This window comes from Tribolium castaneum, chromosome 2 (assembly GCF_031307605.1).
Source record: "Tribolium castaneum strain GA2 chromosome 2, icTriCast1.1, whole genome shotgun sequence".
In the NCBI taxonomy this organism is placed as follows: domain Eukaryota; kingdom Metazoa; phylum Arthropoda; class Insecta; order Coleoptera; family Tenebrionidae; genus Tribolium; species Tribolium castaneum.
Genome location: NC_087395.1, coordinates 25,802,015 through 25,827,079, shown reverse-complemented (window position 1 = coordinate 25,827,079; position 25,065 = coordinate 25,802,015). Strand labels below are relative to the sequence as shown.

Here is a 25,065-nt window from a genome sequence, read left to right as displayed (position 1 = left end):
GGGAATTTGGCAATTTTTTCGATGCGCTTTTTTCAATTTTTGTCGCCATTTTAGTCGATTCCGGGTATCCCGAACATTTATCGAGCAATAACTCTGGAACTATTAGAGATAACCCCATAAAGTGTATTATCGTTGGAAAGCTCTTTAAATCATCTATCATTTGCAAAATAGATTATTATTCTCGGACTAATAGTTTTCGAGAAAATTGTAAATAAAAGCAAAAATAGGTAAAATTAAAAAAAAATCATAATTAAAAAACTATTGGGATTTTGGTAATTTTTTCGATGCCAATCGATTCCCCGGATCATTTTCCATAGGTAAAGATCAAAATAGTTCCACTTTGTCGAATTGTTTAGCCGTAACTTAGAAAATTTAAAAAAATTTCGACACCTTTCGCTACAATACCTAGGAAATTTTTTATTGTTCCCTAGCAACACAAAATGAGAAAAAATTTCGAAAAGTATAAACACGACATGTGAGTATTGTAGCATTTGTGAGCATTTGTAGATTAATGTGGTCTTTTATAATACATCTTTTATAATATAACTATAGTTTCCCCTCACACAAGTTTAAAGTTTTTCGCTGTTAAAATAAAAATAATTCAAGTGCTTGAAACCGATAATAAAGTTTCTCAAACTTGTAAATATTTAATTCAGTCGATTAATTTTTAATCAAAAAAAATGAAAAAAAGTAAATAAATATTTCACCCAGTGACAAGGCCAAAAATGGGTATTTTTCCCTTTGAGCATAATTTCGTTCCGCTCGACCCATTGACACAACCATCCCATTTAATTACCCCCTCTCCTCGCAAATGGTCTTTATTGTGGCAATTTGGTTGATTTATGGTAATTGCACGTTCCATGATGGATGATTTTTCCTCGATCGGTTCGAAGTGTCCTCCACCATATGCGAAGATCGCGTTCTCACCATTCGAGGTCGGGGGTCATTCCGATCCTCACGTCTGGCACGCCTTTCGCACGCATCGTGCACTAGGACAACTTTCGGCTACGACGCCCACCGACGCTCATGGCCCACTTGGCTCCCACGGCCTAATTGATGCTCCGACTTGGAAATTATCTCGGTTCGGAGAAGAAAAAAGCGACGAAAACGTCGAAACCATGGGAAAAGTACGGCTGCTCGTGACTTATTAACGAACCATTTTTCAGCGCTATGTGCTATTGATTTCGGAGTGAATTATTCAAAAATTCCCGACTGAAAGGCATTTATTTATCGACGACACGGCACAACAGCGGGGGGCTAATTAATTATTAATTAATCAAATGTACCATAAGCTATTAACTACAGTAAAGTCTGCTTTATTAATTAATATAAGCTATCAGGTCATTATTATGTGTTCAATTATTTATACCTACTTTTTCAATTTTTTTATGGAAAAATTTTGGGAAAATTTAAACGTCCCCTAATTAGTGATTATATATTAAAACATGTGCTAAAACTTGCCACCTTGGTTCTAAAGCCACTTAGCACCAACCTTTTCGTCCGTTTAATTTTAAAAACTCCGTTATTCAGTAATTTTAATTACTCGCGCTTATCTCAAACCGTACGTCGAGAAATGTGAGTTATTTCCCCGAAATTGCAAATTACGGTAATTTTAATGAGAAATGTGTGTCGACGGCCATAAAAATCTCTGAAATATTTCAGCGCTTTTGTTGGGAAAAAGGCTGAAAAATCAGTAAAGGCCATCTTCAAGGAAGCCTGAAAGCACCAGCCAAGCTCAGTCTTGAAATATTGCCGGTGCTGAGCGGTCGTTTCTTGCAATCTCTCGATCTGTGCGCGATTAACAAACGGTGATGCTTTGGCGATGATTAAATTAAAGGTAAAACACAATTTTTAAATAAAATCGGCGACAAAATTTGAGATAAAATTTTCAATCACACGCCTACATTTTGATTTCTACCAAGATTTTGCAAAAAAAAACTTCAAAAATTATTATTTTTTAATTAGGTTAGATAACCAACAATACACCCGTTCACGATTTGTAACGTATTTTGGTCGTTTTTGGGACTAGAACGTACGGAAAATTGGCGCTTTACGGCCGCACAATCCAAAAAATCGTTTCTCCATGCTCTGGCGCACATCGTGAAATAATTAACAGTTGATTAATTCATAGTGTGACTCTCGCTGGAACGAGAATTGCCAATAAAACAATCAAAAAGCTCAATAAACTAGTTTATTAGTGCTTGGACGCATTCTTTGCCGTAATTTATCTAACTAATTAACTACAGAACGTATCAATTTATATTTCAATAACTCACAATGACTTGAAATAGAAATAAAACCTCTTCTTGTGACTGTTGTGCAAAAAGATGCGATCAAGTTCCTCGATAAGGTGCGCTGTCATTTGCGATGATTTAATTTAATTTTAATCGAATTTGTGTCTAACGTAAGTGAGATTTTCAATATGTTAGTTGGACGATGGTTGATTCGACTCAATGACATGGGTCAGAAGCCATCCACTCTGGGTGGCAGACAGTGGATTTTTCGGCGAGAACACCACCCAAATCCAGAGCAACCCATCAAGTTCCAGTACAAGACGAGGCGGAAACACCAGCAGGAAAGGACAAGTGTTGGAAATAATGAGGTGAAGTGTCGGATTGTGAAGACGCAAAATGTGCTAAGGACCAAGTCGGAGCCGAATTTGAGTGTGGAAAGGAAGGAGAGGCACAGACATCGACGCAAGAACAGGATCAAGGAGAACTGGGGAGGGGGGGAACGCTTCGGGTATGAAATCCAGGACGTGGACGATTTTCTTACAAAGGTAGAGTGACAATATGTGTTTTCTTATGTTTTTATTTTATAAATTCGTCAATTAACGTAGTTTTATGCACTTTAATTTAATTTTTGTCGCGATTTTGGTCGATTTCGGGTACGCGGAACATTTCTCGAGCAATAGCTCCGGAACTGTTACAAATAACCCTACGAAGTGTATTTTTGTTGGAAAGCTCTTGAGATTATCTATTTTTTTCAAAAAAACGATTGTTCTCCGACTAATAGTTTTCGAGAAAATTCCAAATAAAAGCAAAAATTGGTCAAATTTAAAAAAAATTAAAAATTTATAACTCAAAAACTAAAAGTCGTAGAGCAATGCGGTTTGGTCCATTGAATTCAGCGGCTCATTTTCTGTATTATACGAACTTTTCATAAGATTTAAAAATGCTAAAATTTCCCACTTACATTCAAGAAAGTGAAAAAATTATTTTTTTTTAAAATTTGTTCTATCATATTTTTTCGTATTTATAAATGTCTTTACAACTCTCTAGAGTTGTTAAAAGTCCAAAAAAAGTCTATATGTTCGATTTTTTGATGTTTGATTTTTTCAATTTTCGTCGCAATTTTTGTCAATTTTGTAGTACCCGGAACATTTGTCGAGCTATAGCTCCGGAACTATCAGAGATAACCCTATAAAGTGTATTATCGTTGGAAAGCTCTTTGAATTATCTATTTTTTTCAAAAAAAAATATTGTTCTCCGACTAATAGTTTTTGAGCAAATTGCAGATAAATGCAAAAATTGGTAAAATTTTAAAAAATTCATAACTAAAAAACTATTGGGAATTTGGCAATTTTTTCGATGCCAATCGATTCCCCGGATCATTTCGCATGGGTGAGGATCAAAACAGTTCCACTTTTTGAAATAGTTTAGTCGTAATTGGGAAAATAAAAAAAATCAAAAAAAAGTTAACACCCCCCCCTTCAAAATGGTCAATTTTTAAAGTGTCTCAAAATCAAATGAAACCTATTCTATCTTATAGATTTTGATGTGCTCTTTACGATGGAACAAACCGTTTTCTTCTAGCTCTTTTAGTTTGGCCGTAATCGGCGTTTGAAAATTGAAAAATTTTTTGCGAGATATCGCTTTGAGTCCTATGCCATTTTGTAGAGTTTTTTATTCCGGTTGTCCTCGATTTTTCCGTTTCTCGATAACTCTAATAGTTTCGCCGTAATTGGCGGTTGAAAATTGTAAAAAAGTGAAAATGGAAACCTTTTTTTGCGTTTTTCTCGGAAACTGTAAGACTTAGAGCAACGAACAAAAAATCATCTGATAGCGCTTAATTTTGTCTATTTTTTCGATTAAACCCGGAGCCGCTCCGGGCAACGGTTCCGGCTACAGAGGCGATCAAAGTTTTTCACTAAAAAAATTTATAAAAAAAAAACTAAAAGTCGTAGAGCATTGCGGTTTGTTTTATTGAATTCTACGGCTCATGTTACATATTATATCAATTTTTCACACGAATTAAAAATTTAAAATTTTTTGCCTAAATTTAGGGTAGCCATTTGTCATTGTGGAAAATTTTATCCAACAAAAAAATTCATAACTCAAAAACTAAAAGTCGTAGAGCAATGCGGTTTGTTCCATTGAATTCAGCGGCTCATTTTCTGTATTATACGAACTTTTCATGAGATTTAAAAATTTGATTTTTTTTTGCTAAAATTTCCTGAGTAATAACACTTACCTTCAAGAAAGTGAAAAAATTATTTTTTTTAAAAATTCGTTCTATCATATTTTTCGTATTTATAAATGTCTTTACAACTCTCTAGAGTTGTTAAAAGTCCAAAAAAAGTCTATATGTTCGATTTTTTGATGTTTGATTTTTTCAATTTTCGTCGCAATTTTTGTCAATTTTGAGTACCCGGAACATTTGTTGAGCTATAGCTCCGGAACTATCAGAGATAACCCTATAAAGTGTATTATCGTTGGAAAGCTCTTTGAATTATCTATTTTTTTCAAAAAAAAATATTGTTCTCCGACTAATAGTTTTTGAGCAAATTGCAGATAAATGCAAAAATTGGTAAAATTTTAAAAAATTCATAACTAAAAAACTATTGGGAATTTGGCAATTTTTTCGATGCCAATCGATTCCCCGGATCATTTCGCATGGGTGAGGATCAAAACAGTTCCACTTTTTGAAATAGTTTAGTCGTAATTGGGAAAATAAAAAAAATCAAAAAAAAGTTAACACCCCCCCCTTCAAAATGGTCAATTTTTAAAGTGTCTCAAAATCAAATGAAACCTATTCTATCTTATAGATTTTGATGTGCTCTTTACGATGGAACAAACCGTTTTCTTCTAGCTCTTTTAGTTTGGCCGTAATCGGCGTTTGAAAATTGAAAAATTTTTTGCGAGATATCGCCTTGAGTCCTATGCCATTTTGTAGAGTTTTTTATTCCGGTTGTCCTCGATTTTTCCGTTTCTCGATAACTCTAATAGTTTCGCCGTAATTGGCGGTTGAAAATTGTAAAAAAGTGAAAATGGAAACCTTTTTTTGCGTTTTTCTCGGAAACTGTAAGACTTAGAGCAACGAACAAAAAATCATCTGATAGCGCTTAATTTTGTCTATTTTTTCGATTAAACCCGGAGCCGCTCCGGGCAACGGTTCCGGCTACAGAGGCGATCAAAGTTTTTCACTAAAAAAATTTATAAAAAAAAACTAAAAGTCGTAGAGCATTGCGGTTTGTTCTATTGAATTCTACGGCTCATTTTACATATTATATCAATTTTTCACACGAATTAAAAATTTAAAATTTTTTGCCTAAATTTAGGGTAGCCATTTGTAATAGTGGAAAATTTTATCCAACAAAAAAATTCATAACTCAAAAACTAAAAGTCGTAGAGCAATGCGGTTTGTTCCATTGAATTCAGCGGCTCATTTTCTGTATTATACAAACTTTTCATGAGATTTAAAAATTTGATTTTTTTTTGCTAAAATTTCCTGAGTAATAACACTTACCTTCAAGAAAGTGAAAAAATTATTTTTTTTAAAAATTCGTTCTATCATATTTTTTCGTATTTATAAATGTCTTTACAACTCTCTAGAGTTGTTAAAAGTCCAAAAAAAGTCTATATGTTCGATTTTTTGATGTTTGATTTTTTCAATTTTCGTCGCAATTTTTGTCAATTTTGAGTACCCGGAACATTTGTTGAGCTATAGCTCCGGAACTATCAGAGATAACCCTATAAAGTGTATTATCGTTGGAAAGCTCTTTGAATTATCTATTTTTTTCAAAAAAAATTATTGTTCTCCGACTAATAGTTTTTGAGCAAATTGCAGATAAATGCAAAAATTGGTAAAATTTTAAAAAATTCATAACTAAAAAACTATTGGGAATTTGGCAATTTTTTCGATGCCAATCGATTCCCCGGATCATTTTGCATGGGTGAGGATCAAAACAGTTCCACTTTTTCAAATAGTTTAGTCGTAATTGGGAAAATAAAAAAAATCAAAAAAAAGTTAACACCCCCCCCTTCAAAATGGTCAATTTTTAAAGTGTCTCAAAATCAAATGAAACCTATTCTATCTTATAGATTTTGATGTGCTCTTTACGATGGAACAAACCGTTTTCTTCTAGCTCTTTTAGTTTAGCCGTAATCGGCGTTTGAAAATTGAAAAATTTTTTGCGAGATATCGCATTGAGTCCTATGCCATTTTGTAGAGTTTTTTATTCCGGTTGTCCTCGATTTTTCCGTTTCTCGATAACTCTAATAGTTTCGCCGTAATTGGCGGTTGAAAATTGTAAAAAAGTGAAAATGGAAACCTTTTTTTGCGTTTTTCTCGGAAACTGTAAGACTTAGAGCAACGAACAAAAAATCATCTGATAGCGCTTAATTTTGTCTATTTTTTCGATTAAACCCGGAGCCGCTCCGGGCAACGGTTCCGGCTACAGAGGCGATCAAAGTTTTTCACTAAAAAAATTTATAAAAAAAAAACTAAAAGTCGTAGAGCATTGCGGTTTGTTCTATTGAATTCTACGGCTTATTTTACATATTATATCAATTTTTCACACGAATTAAAAATTTAAAATTTTTTGCCTAAATTTAGGGTAGCCATTTGTCATAGTGGAAAATTTTATCAAACAAAAAAATTCATAACTCAAAAACTAAAAGTCGTAGAGCAATGCGGTTTGTTCCATTGAATTCAGCGGCTCATTTTCTGTATTATACGAACTTTTCATGAGATTTAAAAATTTGATTTTTTTTTGCTAAAATTTCCTGAGTAATAACACTTACCTTCAAGAAAGTGAAAAAATTATTTTTTTTTAAAATTCGTTCTATCATATTTTTCGTATTTATAAATGTCTTTACAACTCTCTAGAGTTGTTAAAAGTCCAAAAAAAGTCTATATGTTCGATTTTTTGATGTTTGATTTTTTCAGTTTTCGTCGCAATTTTTGTCAATTTTGAGTACCCGGAACATTTGTTGAGCTATAGCTCCGGAACTATCAGAGATAACCCTATAAAGTGTATTATCGTTGGAAAGCTCTTTGAATTATCTATTTTTTTTAAAAAAAATTATTGTTCTCCGACTAATAGTTTTTGAGCAAATTGCAGATAAATGCAAAAATTGGTAAAATTTTAAAAAATTCATAACTAAAAAACTATTGGGAATTTGGCAATTTTTTCGATGCCAATCGATTCCCCGGATCATTTTGCATGGGTGAGGATCAAAACAGTTCCACTTTTTCAAATAGTTTAGTCGTAATTGGGAAAATAAAAAAAATCAAAAAAAAGTTAACACCCCCCCCCTTCAAAATGGTCAATTTTTAAAGTGTCTCAAAATCAAATGAAACCTATTCTATCTTATAGATTTTGATGTGCTCTTTACGATGGAACAAACCGTTTCCTTCTAGCTCTTTTAGTTTAGCCGTAATCGGCGTTTGAAAATTGAAAAATTTTTTGCGAGATATCGCATTGAGTCCTATGCCATTTTGTAGAGTTTTTTATTCCGGTTGTCCTCGATTTTTCCGTTTCTCGATAACTCTAATAGTTTCGCCGTAATTGGCGGTTGAAAATTGTAAAAAAGTGAAAATGGAAACCTTTTTTTGCGTTTTTCTCGGAAACTGTAAGACTTAGAGCAACGAACAAAAAATCATCTGATAGCGCTTAATTTTGTCTATTTTTTCGATTAAACCCGGAGCCGCTCCGGGCAACGGTTCCGGCTACAGAGGCGATCAAAGTTTTTCACTAAAAAAATTTATAAAAAAAAAACTAAAAGTCGTAGAGCATTGCGGTTTGTTCTATTGAATTCTACGGCTTATTTTACATATTATATCAATTTTTCACACGAATTAAAAATTTAAAATTTTTTGCCTAAATTTAGGGTAGCCATTTGTCATAGTGGAAAATTTTATCAAACAAAAAAATTCATAACTCAAAAACTAAAAGTCGTAGAGCAATGCGGTTTGTTCCATTGAATTCAGCGGCTCATTTTCTGTATTATACAAACTTTTCATGAGATTTAAAAATTTGATTTTTTTTTGCTAAAATTTCCTGAGTAATAACACTTACCTTCAAGAAAGTGAAAAAATTATTTTTTTTAAAAATTCGTTCTATCATATTTTTTCGTATTTATAAATGTCTTTACAACTCTCTAGAGTTGTTAAAAGTCCAAAAAAAGTCTATATGTTCGATTTTTTGATGTTTGATTTTTTCAATTTTCGTCGCAATTTTTGTCAATTTTGAGTACCCGGAACATTTGTTGAGCTATAGCTCCGGAACTATCAGAGATAACCCTATAAAGTGTATTATCGTTGGAAAGCTCTTTGAATTATCTATTTTTTTCAAAAAAAATTATTGTTCTCCGACTAATAGTTTTTGAGCAAATTGCAGATAAATGCAAAAATTGGTAAAATTTTAAAAAAATTCATAACTAAAAAACTATTGGGAATTTGGCAATTTTTTCGATGCCAATCGATTCCCCGGATCATTTTGCATGGGTGAGGATCAAAACAGTTCCACTTTTTCAAATAGTTTAGTCGTAATTGGGAAAATAAAAAAAATCAAAAAAAAGTTAACACCCCCCCCTTCAAAATGGTCAATTTTTAAAGTGTCTCAAAATCAAATGAAACCTATTCTATCTTATAGATTTTGATGTGCTCTTTACGATGGAACAAACCGTTTTCTTCTAGCTCTTTTAGTTTAGCCGTAATCGGCGTATGAAAATTGAAAAATTTTTTGCGAGATATCGCATTGAGTCCTATGCCATTTTGTAGAGTTTTTTATTCCGGTTGTCCTCGATTTTTCCGTTTCTCGATAACTCTAATAGTTTCGCCGTAATTGGCGGTTGAAAATTGTAAAAAAGTGAAAATGGAAACCTTTTTTTGCGTTTTTCTCGGAAACTGTAAGACTTAGAGCAACGAACAAAAAATCATCTGATAGCGCTTAATTTTGTCTATTTTTTCGATTAAACCCGGAGCCGCTCCGGGCAACGGTTCCGGCTACAGAGGCGATCAAAGTTTTTCACTAAAAAAATTTATAAAAAAAAAACTAAAAGTCGTAGAGCATTGCGGTTTGTTCTATTGAATTCTACGGCTCATTTTACATATTATATCAATTTTTCACACGAATTAAAAATTTAAAATTTTTTGCCTAAATTTAGGGTAGCCTAAATTTAGTGGAAAATTTTATCCAACAAAAAAATTCATAACTCAAAAACTAAAAGTCGTAGAGCAATGCGGTTTGTTCCATTGAATTCAGCGGCTCATTTTCTGTATTATACGAACTTTTCATGAGATTTAAAAATTTGATTTTTTTTGCTAAAATTTCCTGAGTAATAACACTTACCTTCAAGAAAGTGAAAAAATTATTTTTTTTTAAAATTCGTTCTATCATATTTTTCGTATTTATAAATGTCTTTACAACTCTCTAGAGTTGTTAAAAGTCCAAAAAAAGTCTATATGCTCGATTTTTTGATGTTTGATTTTTTCAATTTTCGTCGCAATTTTTGTCAATTTTGAGTACCCGGAACATTTGTTGAGCTATAGCTCCGGAACTATTAGAGATAACCCTATAAAGTGTATTATCGTTGGAAAGCTCTTTGAATTATCTATTTTTTTCAAAAAAAATTATTGTTCTCCGACTAATAGTTTTTGAGCAAATTGCAGATAAATGCAAAAATTGGTAAAATTTTAAAAAATTCATAACTAAAAAACTATTGGGAATTTGGCAATTTTTTCGATGCCAATCGATTCCCCGGATCATTTTGCATGGGTGAGGATCAAAACAGTTCCACTTTTTCAAATAGTTTAGTCGTAATTGGGAAAATAAAAAAAATCAAAAAAAAGTTAACACCCCCCCCCTTCAAAATGGTCAATTTTTAAAGTGTCTCAAAATCAAATGAAACCTATTCTATCTTATAGATTTTGATGTGCTCTTTACGATGGAACAAACCGTTTTCTTCTAGCTCTTTTAGTTTGGCCGTAATCGGCGTTTGAAAATTGAAAAATTTTTTGCGAGATATCGCCTTGAGTCCTATGCCATTTTGTAGAGTTTTTTATTTTGGTTGTCCTCGATTTTTTCGTTTCTCGATAACTCTAATAGTTTCGCCGTAATTGGCCGTTGAAAATTGTAAAAAAGTGAAAATGGAAACCTTTTTTTGCGTTTTTTTCGGAAACTGTAAGACTTAGAGCAACGAACAAAAAATCATCTGATAGCGCTTAATTTTGTCTATTTTTTCGATTAAACCCGGAGCCGCTCCGGGCAACGGTTCCGGCTACAGAGGCGATCAAAGTTTTTCACTAAAAAAATTTATAAAAAAAAAACTAAAAGTCGTAGAGCATTGCGGTTTGTTCTATTGAATTCTACGGCTCATTTTACATATTATATCAATTTTTCACACGAATTAAAAATTTAAAATTTTTTGCCTAAATTTGTCATAGTGGAAAATTTTATCCAACAAAAAAATTCATAACTCAAAAACTAAAAGTCGTAGAGCAATGCGGTTTGTTCCATTGAATTCAGCGGCTCATTTTCTGTATTATACGAACTTTTCATGAGATTTAAAAATTTGATTTTTTTTTGCTAAAATTTCCTGAGTAATAACACTTACCTTCAAGAAAGTGAAAAAATTATTTTTTTTTAAAATTTGTTCTATCATATTTTTCGTATTTATAAATGTCTTTACAACTCTCTAGAGTTGTTAAAAGTCCAAAAAAAGTCTATATGTTCGATTTTTTGATGTTTGATTTTTTCAATTTTCGTCGCAATTTTTGTCAATTTTGAGTACCCGGAACATTTGTTGAGCTATAGCTCCGGAACTATCAGAGATAACCCTATAAAGTGTATTATCGTTGGAAAGCTCTTTGAATTATCTATTTTTTTCAAAAAAAATTATTGTTCTCCGACTAATAGTTTTTGAGCAAATTGCAGATAAATGCAAAAATTGGTAAAATTTTAAAAAATTCATAACTAAAAAACTATTGGGAATTTGGCAATTTTTTCGATGCCAATCGATTCCCCGGATCATTTTGCATGGGTGAGGATCAAAACAGTTCCACTTTTTCAAATAGTTTAGTCGTAATTGGGAAAATAAAAAAAATCAAAAAAAAGTTAACACCCCCCCCTTCAAAATGGTCAATTTTTAAAGTGTCTCAAAATCAAATGAAACCTATTCTATCTTATAGATTTTGCTGTGCTCTTTACGATGGAACAAACCGTTTTCTTCTAGCTCTTTTAGTTTGGCCGTAATCGGCGTTTGAAAATTGAAAAATTTTTTGCGAGATATCGCCTTGAGTCCTATGCCATTTTGTAAAGTTTTTTATTCCGGTTGTCCTCGATTTTTCCGTTTCTCGATAACTCTAATAGTTTCGCCGTAATTGGCGGTTAAAAATTGTAAAAAAGTGAAAATGGAAACCTTTTTTTGCGTTTTTCTCGGAAACTGTAAGACTTAGAGCAACGAACAAAAAATCATCTGATAGCGCTTAATTTTGTCTATTTTTTCGATTAAACCCGGAGCCGCTCCGGGCAACGGTTCCGGCTACAGAGGCGATCAAAGTTTTTCACTAAAAAAATTTATAAAAAAAAAACTAAAAGTCGTAGAGCATTGCGGTTTGTTCTATTGAATTCTACGGCTCATTTTACATATTATATCAATTTTTCACACGAATTAAAAATTTAAAATTTTTTGCCTAAATTTAGGGTAGCCATTTGTCATTCTGGAAAATTTTATCCAACAAAAAAATTCATAACTCAAAAACTAAAAGTCGTAGAGCAATGCGGTTTGTTCCATTGAATTCAGCGGCTCATTTTCTGTATTATACGAACTTTTCATGAGATTTAAAAATTTGATTTTTTTTTGCTAAAATTTCCTGAGTAATAACACTTACCTTCAAGAAAGTGAAAAAATTATTTTTTTTAAAAATTCGTTCTATCATATTTTTTCGTATTTATAAATGTCTTTACAACTCTCTAGAGTTGTTAAAAGTCCAAAAAAAGTCTATATGTTCGATTTTTTGATGTTTGATTTTTTCAATTTTCGTCGCAATTTTTGTCAATTTTGAGTACCCGGAACATTTGTTGAGCTATAGCTCCGGAACTATCAGAGATAACCCTATAAAGTGTATTATCGTTGGAAAGCTCTTTGAATTATCTATTTTTTTCAAAAAAAATTATTGTTCTCCGACTAATAGTTTTTGAGCAAATTGCAGATAAATGCAAAAATTGGTAAAATTTTAAAAAATTCATAACTAAAAAACTATTGGGAATTTGGCAATTTTTTCGATGCCAATCGATTCCCCGGATCATTTTGCATGGGTGAGGATCAAAACAGTTCCACTTTTTCAAATAGTTTAGTCGTAATTGGGGAAATAAAAAAAATCAAATAGTAATTTTTGTATTAAGTGCGCGAAATGAGTGTTTTTTTAATGGCGCCTGAGAATGTTATTTTAGTCGAGACCGCCAGGTCGAGACCTAAAAGACATTCGAAGGCGCCATTAAAACATGAATTTCGCCACGAAATACAAACAACGTTTTTTCTACAGCCTCCAGATGAAGAAAAAAGTAACAGAAATTAGTTGGAACAAAATGGTCTGATAAATCGAGTTGCTTGCATGGTTACGATGATAAATAAAAGTGATAGTTGCGAAAAATTTGTCACAATAGGTATTTTTGTTGAAGAAGTGTGATGGATTTTAGCAGCGAAAACGAAATAGATGCAATTGCAAGCGCGGCAGTGTCGAATCTTTTGCCTGCTAAATCAAGACCGCAGTACGAAAAAACGTATCTTCAGTTTCGGCAGTGGTGTTCTATGAAAAAGATTGATCAAGTAACGGAAAATGTTTTGTTGGCGTATTTGGAAGAAAAGTCTACCACCTTAAAGCCACCAACACTCTGGGCCCTTTATGCGATGTTGAAAGCCACCTTAAACGTTAAAGAGAATATCGATACACGTAAGTTTCCGAAGTTAGTGCCCTACCTGAAAAGCAAAAGCGTAGGTTACAGAAGCAAGAAGTCGCAAATTTTAGACAAAGAAGACATTAGCAAGTTTATTAATGAAGCAGATGACAAGATATATTTACTGATGAAGGTAAACTTATCATATTAGTGTAATACAAATCAAAACAACTCGTTTTATTTATAGACTGTGCTAATTTTGGGTATATCGGGAGCCCTTCGACGTGAAGAATTAGTTAAAATGAAGCTAACTGACATAGAAGATAAACAGTCTGTCTTAATTGTGAAGGTGCCTGATACAAAAACCCACTGCGAACGAATATTTACTGTTTCAAATTTAGAAAATATAGAAATTGTCAGAAAATATAGAGCTTTGCGGCCTCCACGGGCGACTAGTGACCGTTTATTTTTAAAGTATACCAACGGAAAATGTGTGAATCAAAATGTTGGAATTAACAAAATCGGAGAGATACCAAGTTTGATTGCAAAGTGGCTTAACAAAGACGAACCTAAAAAATATACTGGTCACTGCTTCAGAAGAAGCTCTGCCACTCTTTTGGCGAATGCTGGAGGTGATCTAATTTCAATTAAACGTCATGGGGGCTGGAGAAGCAGCACAGTGGCAGAAAGTTACATCGAGGACTCTTTGAATAATAAAATTGAAATTGCCAATAAAATTCAACCTTCTTCCTCCACAGAAGAAAACAAAATCACTCAACCTTCTACATCGGCTTCTTTTAATGGCGAAAATAACTTTCATTTACAAGCGTCTTCACTCAGGCCTCTGGGGATAAACGGGGGCACGTTTTCGTCATGCACATTTAATTTTCATATGTCAAAGTAAATATCTATTATTATTGTTTTGTAATATTGTTCTGTATAATTATAAAACCTTTAAAACTACCTCTCATTATCGATCCGTCTCTTCATTTCGGTTGCTGTTGATGTCTTTTCGTGTTACTAAAATTGTAACAGAAATAAGTTGGAACAAAATGATCTGAAAAATCGAGTTGCCTGCACAGTTAAAAAATATTATTTTTTCACTGTGAAACCGTGAAAAAATAATATTTTTTCACAGTGAAAAAACGTCAAACTTCGCGCATAGGTAACCATGCATAAATGTCACGATTTTTTGACGGCTGTAGAAAAAAAAAGTTAACACCCCCCCCTTCAAAATGGTCAATTTTTAAAGTGTCTCAAAATCAAATGAAACCTATTCTATCTTATAGATTTTGATGTGCTCTTTACGATGGAACAAACCGTTTTCTTCTAGCTCTTTTAGTTTGGCCGTAATCGGCGTTTGAAAATTGAAAAATTTTTTGCGAGATATCGCCTTGAGTCCTATGCCATTTTGTAAAGTTTTTTATTCCGGTTGTCCTCGATTTTTCCGTTTCTCGATAACTCTAATAGTTTCGCCGTAATTGGCGGTTGAAAATTGTAAAAAAGTGAAAATGGAAACCTTTTTTTGCGTTTTTCTCGGAAACTGTAAGACTTAGAGCAACGAACAAAAAATCATCTGATAGCGCTTAATTTTCTCTATTTTTTCGATTAAACCCGGAGCCGCTCCGGGCAACGGTTCCGGCTACAGAGGCGATCAAAGTTTTTCAATAAAAAAATTCATAAAAAAAAAACTAAAAGTCGTAGAGCATTGCGGTTTGTTCTATTGAATTCTACGGCTCATTTTACATATTATATCAATTTTTCACACGAATTAAAAATTTAAAATTTTTTGCCTAAATTTAGGGTAGCCATTTGTCATAGTGGAAAATTTTATCCAACAAAAAAATTCATAACTCAAAAACTAAAAGTCGTAGAGCAATGCGGTTTGTTCCATTGAATTCAGCGGCTCATTTTCTGTATTATACGAACTTTTCATGAGATTTAAAAATTTGATTTTTTTTTGCTAAAATTTCCTGAGTAATAACACTTACCTTCAAGAAAGTGAAAAAATTATTTTTTTTAAAAATTCGTTCTATCATATTTTTTCGTATTTATAAATGTCTTTACAACTCTCTAGAGTTGTTAAAAGTCCAAAAAAAGTCTATATGTTCGATTTTTTGATGTTTGATTTTTTCAATTTTCGTCGCAATTTTTGTCAATTTTGAGTACCCGGAACATTTGTTGAGCTATAGCTCCGGAACTATCAGAGATAACCCTATAAAGTGTATTATCGTTGGAAAGCTCTTTGAATTATCTATTTTTTTCAAAAAAAATTATTGTTCTCCGACTAATAGTTTTTGAGCAAATTGCAGATAAATGCAAAAATTGGTAAAATTTTAAAAAATTCATAACTAAAAAACTATTGGGAATTTGGCAATTTTTTCGATGCCAATCGATTCCCCGGATCATTTTGCATGGGTGAGGATCAAAACAGTTCCACTTTTTCAAATAGTTTAGTCGTAATTGGGGAAATAAAAAAAATCAAAAAAAAGTTAACACCCCCCCCTTCAAAATGGTCAATTTTAAAGTGTCTCAAAATCAAATGAAACCTATTCTATCTTATAGATTTTGATGTGCTCTTTACGATGGAACAAACCGTTTTCTTCTAGCTCTTTTAGTTTGGCCGTAATCGGCGTTTGAAAATTGAAAAATTTTTTGCGAGATATCGCCTTGAGTCCTATGCCATTTTGTAAAGTTTTTTATTCCGGTTGTCCTCGATTTTTCCGTTTCTCGATAACTCTAATAGTTTCGCCGTAATTGGCGGTTGAAAATTGTAAAAAAGTGAAAATGGAAACCTTTTTTTGCGTTTTTCTCGGAAACTGTAAGACTTAGAGCAACGAACAAAAAATCATCTGATAGCGCTTAATTTTCTCTATTTTTTCGATTAAACCCGGAGCCGCTCCGGGCAACGGTTCCGGCTACAGAGGCGATCAAAGTTTTTCACTAAAAAAATTTATAAAAAAAAAACTAAAAGTCGTAGAGCATTGCGGTTTGTTCTATTGAATTCTACGGCTCATTTTACATATTATATCAATTTTTCACACGAATTAAAAATTTAAAATTTTTTGCCTAAATTTAGGGTAGCCATTTGTCATAGTGGAAAATTTTATCCAACAAAAAATTCATAACTCAAAAACTAAAAGTCGTAGAGCAATGCGGTTTGTTCCATTGAATTCAGCGGCTCATTTTCTGTATTATACGAACTTTTCATGAGATTTAAAAATTTGATTTTTTTTTGCTAAAATTTCCTGAGTAATAACACTTACCTTCAAGAAAGTGAAAAAATTATTTTTTTTTAAAATTTGTTCTATCATATTTTTCGTATTTATAAATGTCTTTACAACTCTCTAGAGTTGTTAAAAGTCCAAAAAAAGTCTATATGTTCGATTTTTTGATGTTTGATTTTTTCAATTTTCGTCGCAATTTTTGTCAATTTTGAGTACCCGGAACATTTGTTGAGCTATAGCTCCGGAACTATCAGAGATAACCCTATAAAGTGTATTATCGTTGGAAAGCTCTTTGAATTATCTATTTTTTTCAAAAAAAATTATTGTTCTCCGACTAATAGTTTTTGAGCAAATTGCAGATAAATGCAAAAATTGGTAAAATTTTAAAAAATTCATAACTAAAAAACTATTGGGAATTTGGCAATTTTTTCGATGCCAATCGATTCCCCGGATCATTTTGCATGGGTGAGGATCAAAACAGTTCCACTTTTTCAAATAGTTTAGTCGTAATTGGGGAAATAAAAAAAATCAAAAAAAAGTTAACACCCCCCCCTTCAAAATGGTCAATTTTTAAAGTGTCTCAAAATCAAATGAAACCTATTCTATCTTATAGATTTTGCTGTGCTCTTTACGATGGAACAAACCGTTTTCTTCTAGCTCTTTTAGTTTGGCCGTAATCGGCGTTTGAAAATTGAAAAATTTTTTGCGAGATATCGCCTTGAGTCCTATGCCATTTTGTAGAGTTTTTTATTCCGGTTGTCCTCGATTTTTCCGTTTCTCGATAACTCTAATAGTTTCGCCGTAATTGGCGGTTGAAAATTGTAAAAAAGTGAAAATGGAAACCTTTTTTTGCGTTTTTCTCGGAAACTGTAAGACTTAGAGCAACGAACAAAAAATCGTCTGATAGCGCTTAATTTTCTCTATTTTTTCGATTAAACCCGGAGCCGCTCCGGGCAACGGTTCCGGCTACAGAGGCGATCAAAGTTTTTCACTAAAAAAAATTTATAAAAAAAAAACTAAAAGTCGTAGAGCATTGCGGTTTGTTCTATTGAATTCAGCGGCTCATTTTCTGTATTATACGAACTTTTCATGAGATTTAAAAATTTGATTTTTTTTTGCTAAAATTTCCTGAGTAATAACACTTACCTTCAAGAAAGTGAAAAAATTATTTTTTTTTTAAATTCGTTCTATCATATTTTTCGTATTTATAAATGTCTTTACAACTCTCTAGAGTTGTTAAAAGTCCAAAAAAAGTCTATATGTTCGATTTTTTGATGTTTGATTTTTTCAATTTTCGTCGCAATTTTTGTCAATTTTGAGTACCCGGAACATTTGTTGAGCTATAGCTCCGGAACTATCAGAGATAACCCTATAAAGTGTATTATCGTTGGAAAGCTCTTTGAATTATCTATTTTTTTCAAAAAAAATTATTGTTCTCCGACTAATAGTTTTTGAGCAAATTGCAGATAAATGCAAAAATTGGTAAAATTTTAAAAAATTCATAACTAAAAAACTATTGGGAATTTGGCAGTTTTTTCGATGCCAATCGATTCCCCGGATCATTTTGCATGGGTGAGGATCAAAACAGTTCCACTTTTTCAAATAGTTTAGTCGTAATTGGGGAAATAAAAAAAATCAAAAAAAAGTTAACACCCCCCCCTTCAAAATGGTCAATTTTTAAAGTGTCTCAAAATCAAATGAAACCTATTCTATCTTATAGATTTTGATGTGCTCTTTACGATGGAACAAACCGTTTTCTTCTAGCTCTTTTAGTTTGGCCGTAATCGGCGTTTGAAAATTGAAAAATTTTTTGCGAGATATCGCCTTGAGTCCTATGCCATTTTGTAGAGTTTTTTATTCCGGTTGTCCTCGATTTTTCCGTTTCTCGATAACTCTAATAGTTTCGCCGTAATTGGCGGTTGAAAATTGTAAAAAAGTGAAAATGGAAACCTTTTTTTGCGTTTTTCTCGGAAACTGTAAGACTTAGAGCAACGAACAAAAAATCGTCTGATAGCGCTTAATTTTCTCTATTTTTTCGATTAAACCCGGAGCCGCTCCGGGCAACGGTTCCGGCTACAGAGGCGATCAAAGTTTTTCACTAAAAAAATTTATAAAAAAAAAACTAAAAGTCGTAGAGCATTGCGGTTTGTTCTATTGAATTCTACGGCTCATTTTACATATTATATCAATTTTTCACACGAATTAAAAATTTAAAATTTTTTGCCTAAATTTAGGGTAGCCATTTGTCATAGTGGAAAATTTTATCCAACAAAAAATTCATAACTCAAAAACTAAAAGTCGTAGAGCAATGCGGTTTGTTCCATTGAATTCAGCGGCTCATTTTCTGTATTATACGAACTTTTCATGAGATTTAAAAATTTGATTTTTTTTTGCTAAAATTTCCTGAGTAATAACACTTACCTTCAAGAAAGTGAAAAAATTATTTTTTTTTAAAATTTGTTCTATCATATTTTTCGTATTTATAAATGTCTTTACAACTCTCTAGAGTTGTTAAAAGTCCAAAAAAAGTCTATATGTTCGATTTTTTGATGTTTGATTTTTTCAATTTTCGTCGCAATTTTTGTCAATTTTGAGTACCCGGAACATTTGTTGAGCTATAGCTCCGGAACTATCAGAGATAACCCTATAAAGTGTATTATCGTTGGAAAGCTCTTTGAATTATCTATTTTTTTCAAAAAAAATTATTGTTCTCCGACTAATAGTTTTTGAGCAAATTGCAGATAAATGCAAAAATTGGTAAAATTTTAAAAAATTCATAACTAAAAAACTATTGGGAATTTGGCAATTTTTTCGATGCCAATCGATTCCCCGGATCATTTTGCATGGGTGAGGATCAAAACAGTTCCACTTTTTCAAATAGTTTAGTCGTAATTGGGAAAATAAAAAAAATCAAAAAAAAGTTAACACCCCCCCCTTCAAAATGGTCAATTTTTAAAGTGTCTCAAAATCAAATGAAACCTATTCTATCTTATAGATTTTGCTGTGCTCTTTACGATGGAACAAACCGTTTTCTTCTAGCTCTTTTAGTTTGGCCGTAATCGGCGTTTGAAAATTGAAAAATTTTTTGCGAGATATCGCCTTGAGTCCTATGCCATTTTGTAGAGTTTTTTATTCCGGTTGTCCTCGATTTTTCCGTTTCTCGATAACTCTAATAGTTTCGCCGTAATTGGCGGTTGAAAATTGTAAAAAAGTGAAAATGGAAACCTTTTTTTGCGTTTTTCTCGGAAACTGTAAGACTTAGAGCAACGAACAAAAAATCGTCTGATAGCGCTTAATTTTCTCTATTTTTTCGATTAAACCCGGAGCCGCGCAACCCGGGCAACGGTTCCGGCTACAGAGGCGATCAAAGTTTTTCACTAAAAAAATTTATAAAAAAAAAACTAAAAGTCGTAGAGCATTGCGGTTTGTTCTATTGAATTCTACGGCTCATTTTACATATTATATCAATTTTTCACACGAATTAAAAATTTAAAATTTTTTGCCTAAATTTAGGGTAGCCTAAATTTAGTGGAAAATTTTATCCAACAAAAAAATTCATAACTCAAAAACTAAAAGTCGTAGAGCAATGCGGTTTGTTCCATTGAATTCAGCGGCTCATTTTCTGTATTATACGAACTTTTCATGAGATTTAAAAATTTGATTTTTTTTTGCTAAAATTTCCTGAGTAATAACACTTACCTTCAAGAAAGTGAAAAAATTATTTTTTTTTTAAATTCGTTCTATCATATTTTTCGTATTTATAAATGTCTTTACAACTCTCTAGAGTTGTTAAAAGTCCAAAAAAAGTCTATATGTTCGATTTTTTGATGTTTGATTTTTTCAATTTTCGTCGCAATTTTTGTCAATTTTGAGTACCCGGAACATTTGTTGAGCTATAGCTCCGGAACTATCAGAGATAACCCTATAAAGTGTATTATCGTTGGAAAGCTCTTTGAATTATCTATTTTTTTCAAAAAAAATTATTGTTCTCCGACTAATAGTTTTTGAGCAAATTGCAGATAAATGCAAAAATTGGTAAAATTTTAAAAAATTCATAACTAAAAAACTATTGGGAATTTGGCAATTTTTTCGATGCCAATCGATTCCCCGGATCATTTTGCATGGGTGAGGATCAAAACAGTTCCACTTTTTGAAATAGTTTAGTCGTAATTGGGAAAATAAAAAAAATCAAAAAAAAGTTAACACCCCCCCCCTTCAAAATGGTCAATTTTTAAAGTGTCTCAAAATCAAATGAAACCTATTCTGTCTTATAGATTTTGATGTGCTCTTTACGATGGAACAAACCGTTTTCTTCTAGCTCTTTTAGTTTGGCCGTAATCGGCGTTTGAAAATTGAAAAATTTTTTGCGAGATATCGCCTTGAGTCCTATGCCATTTTGTAGAGTTTTTTATTCCGGTTGTCCTCGATTTTTCCGTTTCTCGATAACTCTAATAGTTTCGCCGTAATTGGCGGTTGAAAATTGTAAAAAAGTGAAAATGGAAACCTTTTTTTGCGTTTTTCTCGGAAACTGTAAGACTTAGAGCAACGAACAAAAAATCATCTGATAGCGCTTAATTTTCTCTATTTTTTCGATTAAACCCGGAGCCGCTCCGGGCAACGGTTCCGGCTACTGAGGCGATCAAAGTTTTTCACTAAAAAAATTTATAAAAAAAAAACTAAAAGTCGTAGGGCATTGCGGTTTGTTCTATTGAATTCTACGGCTTATTTTACATATTATATCAATTTTTCACACGAATTAAAAATTTAAAATTTTTTGCCTAAATTTAGGGTAGCCATTTGTCATAGTGGAAAATTTTATCCAACAAAAAAATTCATAACTCAAAAACTAAAAGTCGTAGAGTAATGCGGTTTGTTCCATTGAATTCAGCGGCTCATTTTCTGTGTTATACGAACTTTTCATGAGATTTAAAAATTTGATTTTTTTTTGCTAAAATTTCCTGAGTAATAACACTTACCTTCAAGAAAGTGAAAAAATTATTTTTTTTTAAATTCGTTCTATCATATTTTTCGTATTTATAAATGTCCTTACAACTCTCTAGAGTTGTTAAAAGTCCAAAAAAAGTCTATATGTTCGATTTTTTGATGTTTGATTTTTTCAATTTTCGTCGCAATTTTTGTCAATTTTGAGTACCCGGAACATTTGTTGAGCTATAGCTCCGGAACTATCAGAGATAACCCTATAAAGTGTATTATCGTTGGAAAGCTCTTTGAATTATCTATTTTTTTCAAAAAAAATTATTGTTCTCCGACTAATAGTTTTTGAGCAAATTGCAGATAAATGCAAAAATTGGTAAAATTTTAAAAAATTCATAACTAAAAAACTATTGGGAATTTGGCAATTTTTTCGATGCCAATCGATTCCCCGGATCATTTTGCATGGGTGAGGATCAAAACAGTTCCACTTTTTCAAATAGTTTAGTCGTAATTGGGAAAATAAAAAAAGTTAAAAAAAGTTAACACAATAAAAATAGTTAACACAATAATAAAAAAAGTCGTAGAGCAATGCGGTTTGTTCCAATGAATTCAGCGGCTCATTTTTCGTCTTATAATCACTTATTAGTATTAAGTATCAAAAATAAAAAAATAGTTCAAAATTCTTGAATTATTTGCTAAGGAATCAATAGTTAGTAGTTATAATCTAGCAGCCAAACAAACTTTTCTCTGTTTTGTCCGCTTGTTTCCCAGCCATCTCCGATAATTCCGAAAATGAATCGATTATCGTCGAAGTGTACACTTGCCTGGGGTCATTTCTGCGTTCCGTGGGCTATAATTCACAAGTCTGGTTAGAGGAGGAGTCCGGTCTGTAGTTACCGGTCCATAGCTCACATCCTCCTCCAGCGTGTGGTGTTTAGTTTGTCAGAGGGGCAATTAAACGCCTCGGAAACTCAGGTCAAGGGGTACAAAATCGTGGAAAACACCTGTTCAATATCCACCCACGAACGATAATTGTAGGGTCGTCGCAATCTCCTTATTAATCTCGATCGTGTGTGTGTGTTTTTTTTCCTATTCGGACAACCAAAGCTAATTGTGGGTAAATTTTAGGCCACGATTGAAAAACCGGCCAACATTCCGGTCGTCTTGGCCTTCCCCAGCATTCTCTACCAGACGAGAGTCGGAGGATACCAAGCCGAAATTGCCTTGCCTTTGGGGATGGTGGTTAATGCCGTTTTTAAAAACCAGCACTGGTTGTATGTGCAGACGCCGCATGCCGAGGAGGGGTATGTCAGCTATGCGGCCTGTTTACCACTAGGTAATAAACAGATTTTTTCCTAATTTTTTGACTCAAAAAAGAGCGAAATCGAGCAATTTTTAGTCAAAATCAAGTAACCTGTGTTTTTTTTTAAATCAAGTTGGCAAAGTTCAACTTATAGTGTGTCAAAGTCATAGACTGCTTAAATTAAAGGTTTCACTATAAAAACTGATATGATGAGTAAAATATGAGTATTTTTCTGAACATTTAATAGAATAATAATTTTTTTTTGTAAGTTAGGTAACTAATAATTTGGTAATTTGTGCAATAATGTTTCAATGAAAATGATTTGTTTGTAGCTTTAATTTTTGAAAATTTTGTTAAAATGGTAAAATCAAAAAAATTATATCAGGCATTATCCCACCCCCTGAGGACGACGCCACCGCCCCTTGCTGGGAGAACAGCACCGATGTGTTCCCTAAACCCTCCGGCAACATGACCGACACCGAAAAACTCAGCTCCAAGTCGGAATGTAGCGTCGAGACGCGCTGCCACAGCCGAAGACTGCGCCCCTCAAGCACCTGTGAAGAAAGAAGCGTCGATCGACTCTACCTCAGCGCTTTGGCATCCTCAAAACGTGGCAAAATCCAACGACAAACACTCCTAGTCATCAACAGTGACTACTTTGGCACCGAAAAAAATGCCCTTCAGGTGCAGAAAGGCGACGTTGTGGTACTCCAGGGTACCCATGTGCCGGGGTGGTTCTGGGTGCGCAACAAGGAGGGAGAGGAGGGGTTCATACCGGCGGTTATAGCCGGACACGGATTTTTGTAAATAAAAGTTGTACAAATTATTTATTAAAAATTTATTTCAAACAGTTTAAATTGTCTTTTAATACAGTCCTGCCAACTTAAATATGAAATTTGCGATTTCACACAATAATACGCCAATTTGAGCACTCAAACTTGGCCATACTGTAACTTAATTGTTCTTAAAAAAATAATAAGGGTTATAAACGATTTGGGGTCACATTCGAGCGATTTTTGACTCTTTAACGGTACCTTATCCTAACCTAAAGAGCATCAATGACAGCTGTCAAATTCAAATTCTGGACGAATTATTTATGGTTTATTATTTTACTAAAGACTTAATACAGAGATAGTTGCAAATTTTTGTAGATAAAGTTGCTACAAACGTCGATTTTGGGGCTCGACCCCGCAATGCACAAAGTCTGGAAGGGCTCATCCTGATGCACCGCACTGTACGTGGTCACAGGAGACGTCGGAATTTCCGTGATAATGTCCCCGTTAAAACTCATTTGGTAGAATAAATTAGAGCGCCCCCCTGCGAAAATCCTGTCTTGGTAGACCTCCGCCACATGAATCCCTTTATCGTCAATGGGGAACACTGTGGCGATATTCAGGGAGCGCAAGTGCCATAAAGACAGTCGGGGGCCGCCGCCGCACAACTAAAAAATCATTTAAGGGGGGCCACTTCGCCCAAAATTGCTGACATACCAGCCAATCATCGTTAATCCCAACGCCCCCTATCCAGGGCCCCAGCTCCACCCTGGCCACTTTATCCCTACTGTGGGGCTCGATTTTGCTCACTGGGGGGCCTCCTCTCACATCCCATAGCAGCACAAGCCCGTCTTCGCCCCCCGAAACCAGTTTATTGTTACTGAAATGCCATGTGACCAAAGTACAGGTTCCTGTAATCACTTACCAGAAATTGATGCAGTGAACGTAATTCTTGTGCCCTTTAAAACACCGCACTTCTTTTCGTGTCTCGATGTTGAAAACGTAAACATTATTATCGCCACAGGCGGCAAATAATAAATTATTTTCGGGCTCAAACACTAAACAATTAACGTCAGGTTTGTCGAAACTGTCTTTGGAGTTCGGGATTTCAATTGTCCACGAGCAGGAGGGTTTTTTGCTCGTTTTGACGTTCTTCCAGGAGTACCCCAAAATCTCGCCAACTGTCCCCACAACAAGGAACGCTTTCATGGTCAATAAACTGTTGATTTGGACGTCTTCTTTAATCGTGAATGCGTTTTTGGGCAGTTGGTCTTCTTTTGTGATCGAAGATCCTTGGTTTGTTAGCTTGGAAAGGCTGGAACTGGGGTTCAGGGGGCTGCTGGAAGTTACTTAATACTTACTGGAAGACCGAAATTGTGCCGTAAATGTCACCTACGACGAGATAGTTGCCACACGGGGTGAAAGTCTGGCTCAAAACAGTGTTATAGAACGATTTATTCAACTTGTTCACCATTTTGAGGTTAAGAAAAAATAACTTTTTGTGAATTAAACGCACGTTTAATAGGCAATATTACTGTACAAAGTCTGGTTTTATTACCAATTATACGATTACAAAGGGCGCAAACGTGTATTTAACATAAATACAGCCCCAAACATTAAACAATATAACCTCAATCGACTTAATACAGGCAACTTAACATGCAACGCGGTTAAGTTAGTTGCATACCTAACTTTATTTATGTT

General features: G+C 33.4%; 2 protein-coding genes across 5 annotated transcripts; one reads left to right on the top strand and one right to left on the bottom strand.

Annotated features, from left to right (window-relative positions):
* The first annotated feature begins 1,687 nt into the window (after positions 1 to 1,687).
* LOC103314375 (uncharacterized protein) lies at positions 1,688 to 23,445 on the top strand. Of its 4 annotated transcripts, XM_064355209.1 has the most exons (5): positions 12,163 to 13,179; positions 13,225 to 13,316; positions 13,371 to 14,023; positions 22,414 to 22,589; positions 22,974 to 23,445. In XM_064355209.1, the coding sequence occupies exons 1-5, from the start codon at positions 12,915 to 12,917 to the stop codon at positions 23,393 to 23,395; spliced, it is 1,608 nt and encodes a 535-aa protein (XP_064211279.1). In that variant the 5' UTR covers positions 12,163 to 12,914; the 3' UTR covers positions 23,396 to 23,445. The 4 variants fall into 4 exon arrangements, with proteins under 4 accessions (XP_008198527.1, XP_015839226.1, XP_064211279.1 ...); XM_008200305.3 differs by lacking the exons at positions 12,163 to 13,179; positions 13,225 to 13,316; positions 13,371 to 14,023 and adding exons at positions 1,688 to 1,837; positions 2,430 to 2,779 and having other exon boundaries at positions 22,414 to 22,621; XM_015983740.2 differs by lacking the exons at positions 12,163 to 13,179; positions 13,225 to 13,316; positions 13,371 to 14,023 and adding exons at positions 1,965 to 2,350; positions 2,430 to 2,779 and having other exon boundaries at positions 22,414 to 22,621.
* Positions 23,446 to 23,676: 231 nt separating this feature from the next.
* Positions 23,677 to 25,016, bottom strand: thoc6. The gene is made up of 4 exons (XM_968711.4): positions 24,723 to 25,016; positions 24,287 to 24,676; positions 24,079 to 24,241; positions 23,677 to 24,029 (listed from the first exon to the last, which is right to left on the bottom strand). Exons 1-4 carry the CDS (start codon positions 24,833 to 24,835, stop codon positions 23,709 to 23,711), a joined length of 987 nt encoding a protein of 328 aa, XP_973804.1. The 5' UTR covers positions 24,836 to 25,016; the 3' UTR covers positions 23,677 to 23,708.
* Between the last annotated feature and the right edge of the window lie 49 nt (positions 25,017 to 25,065).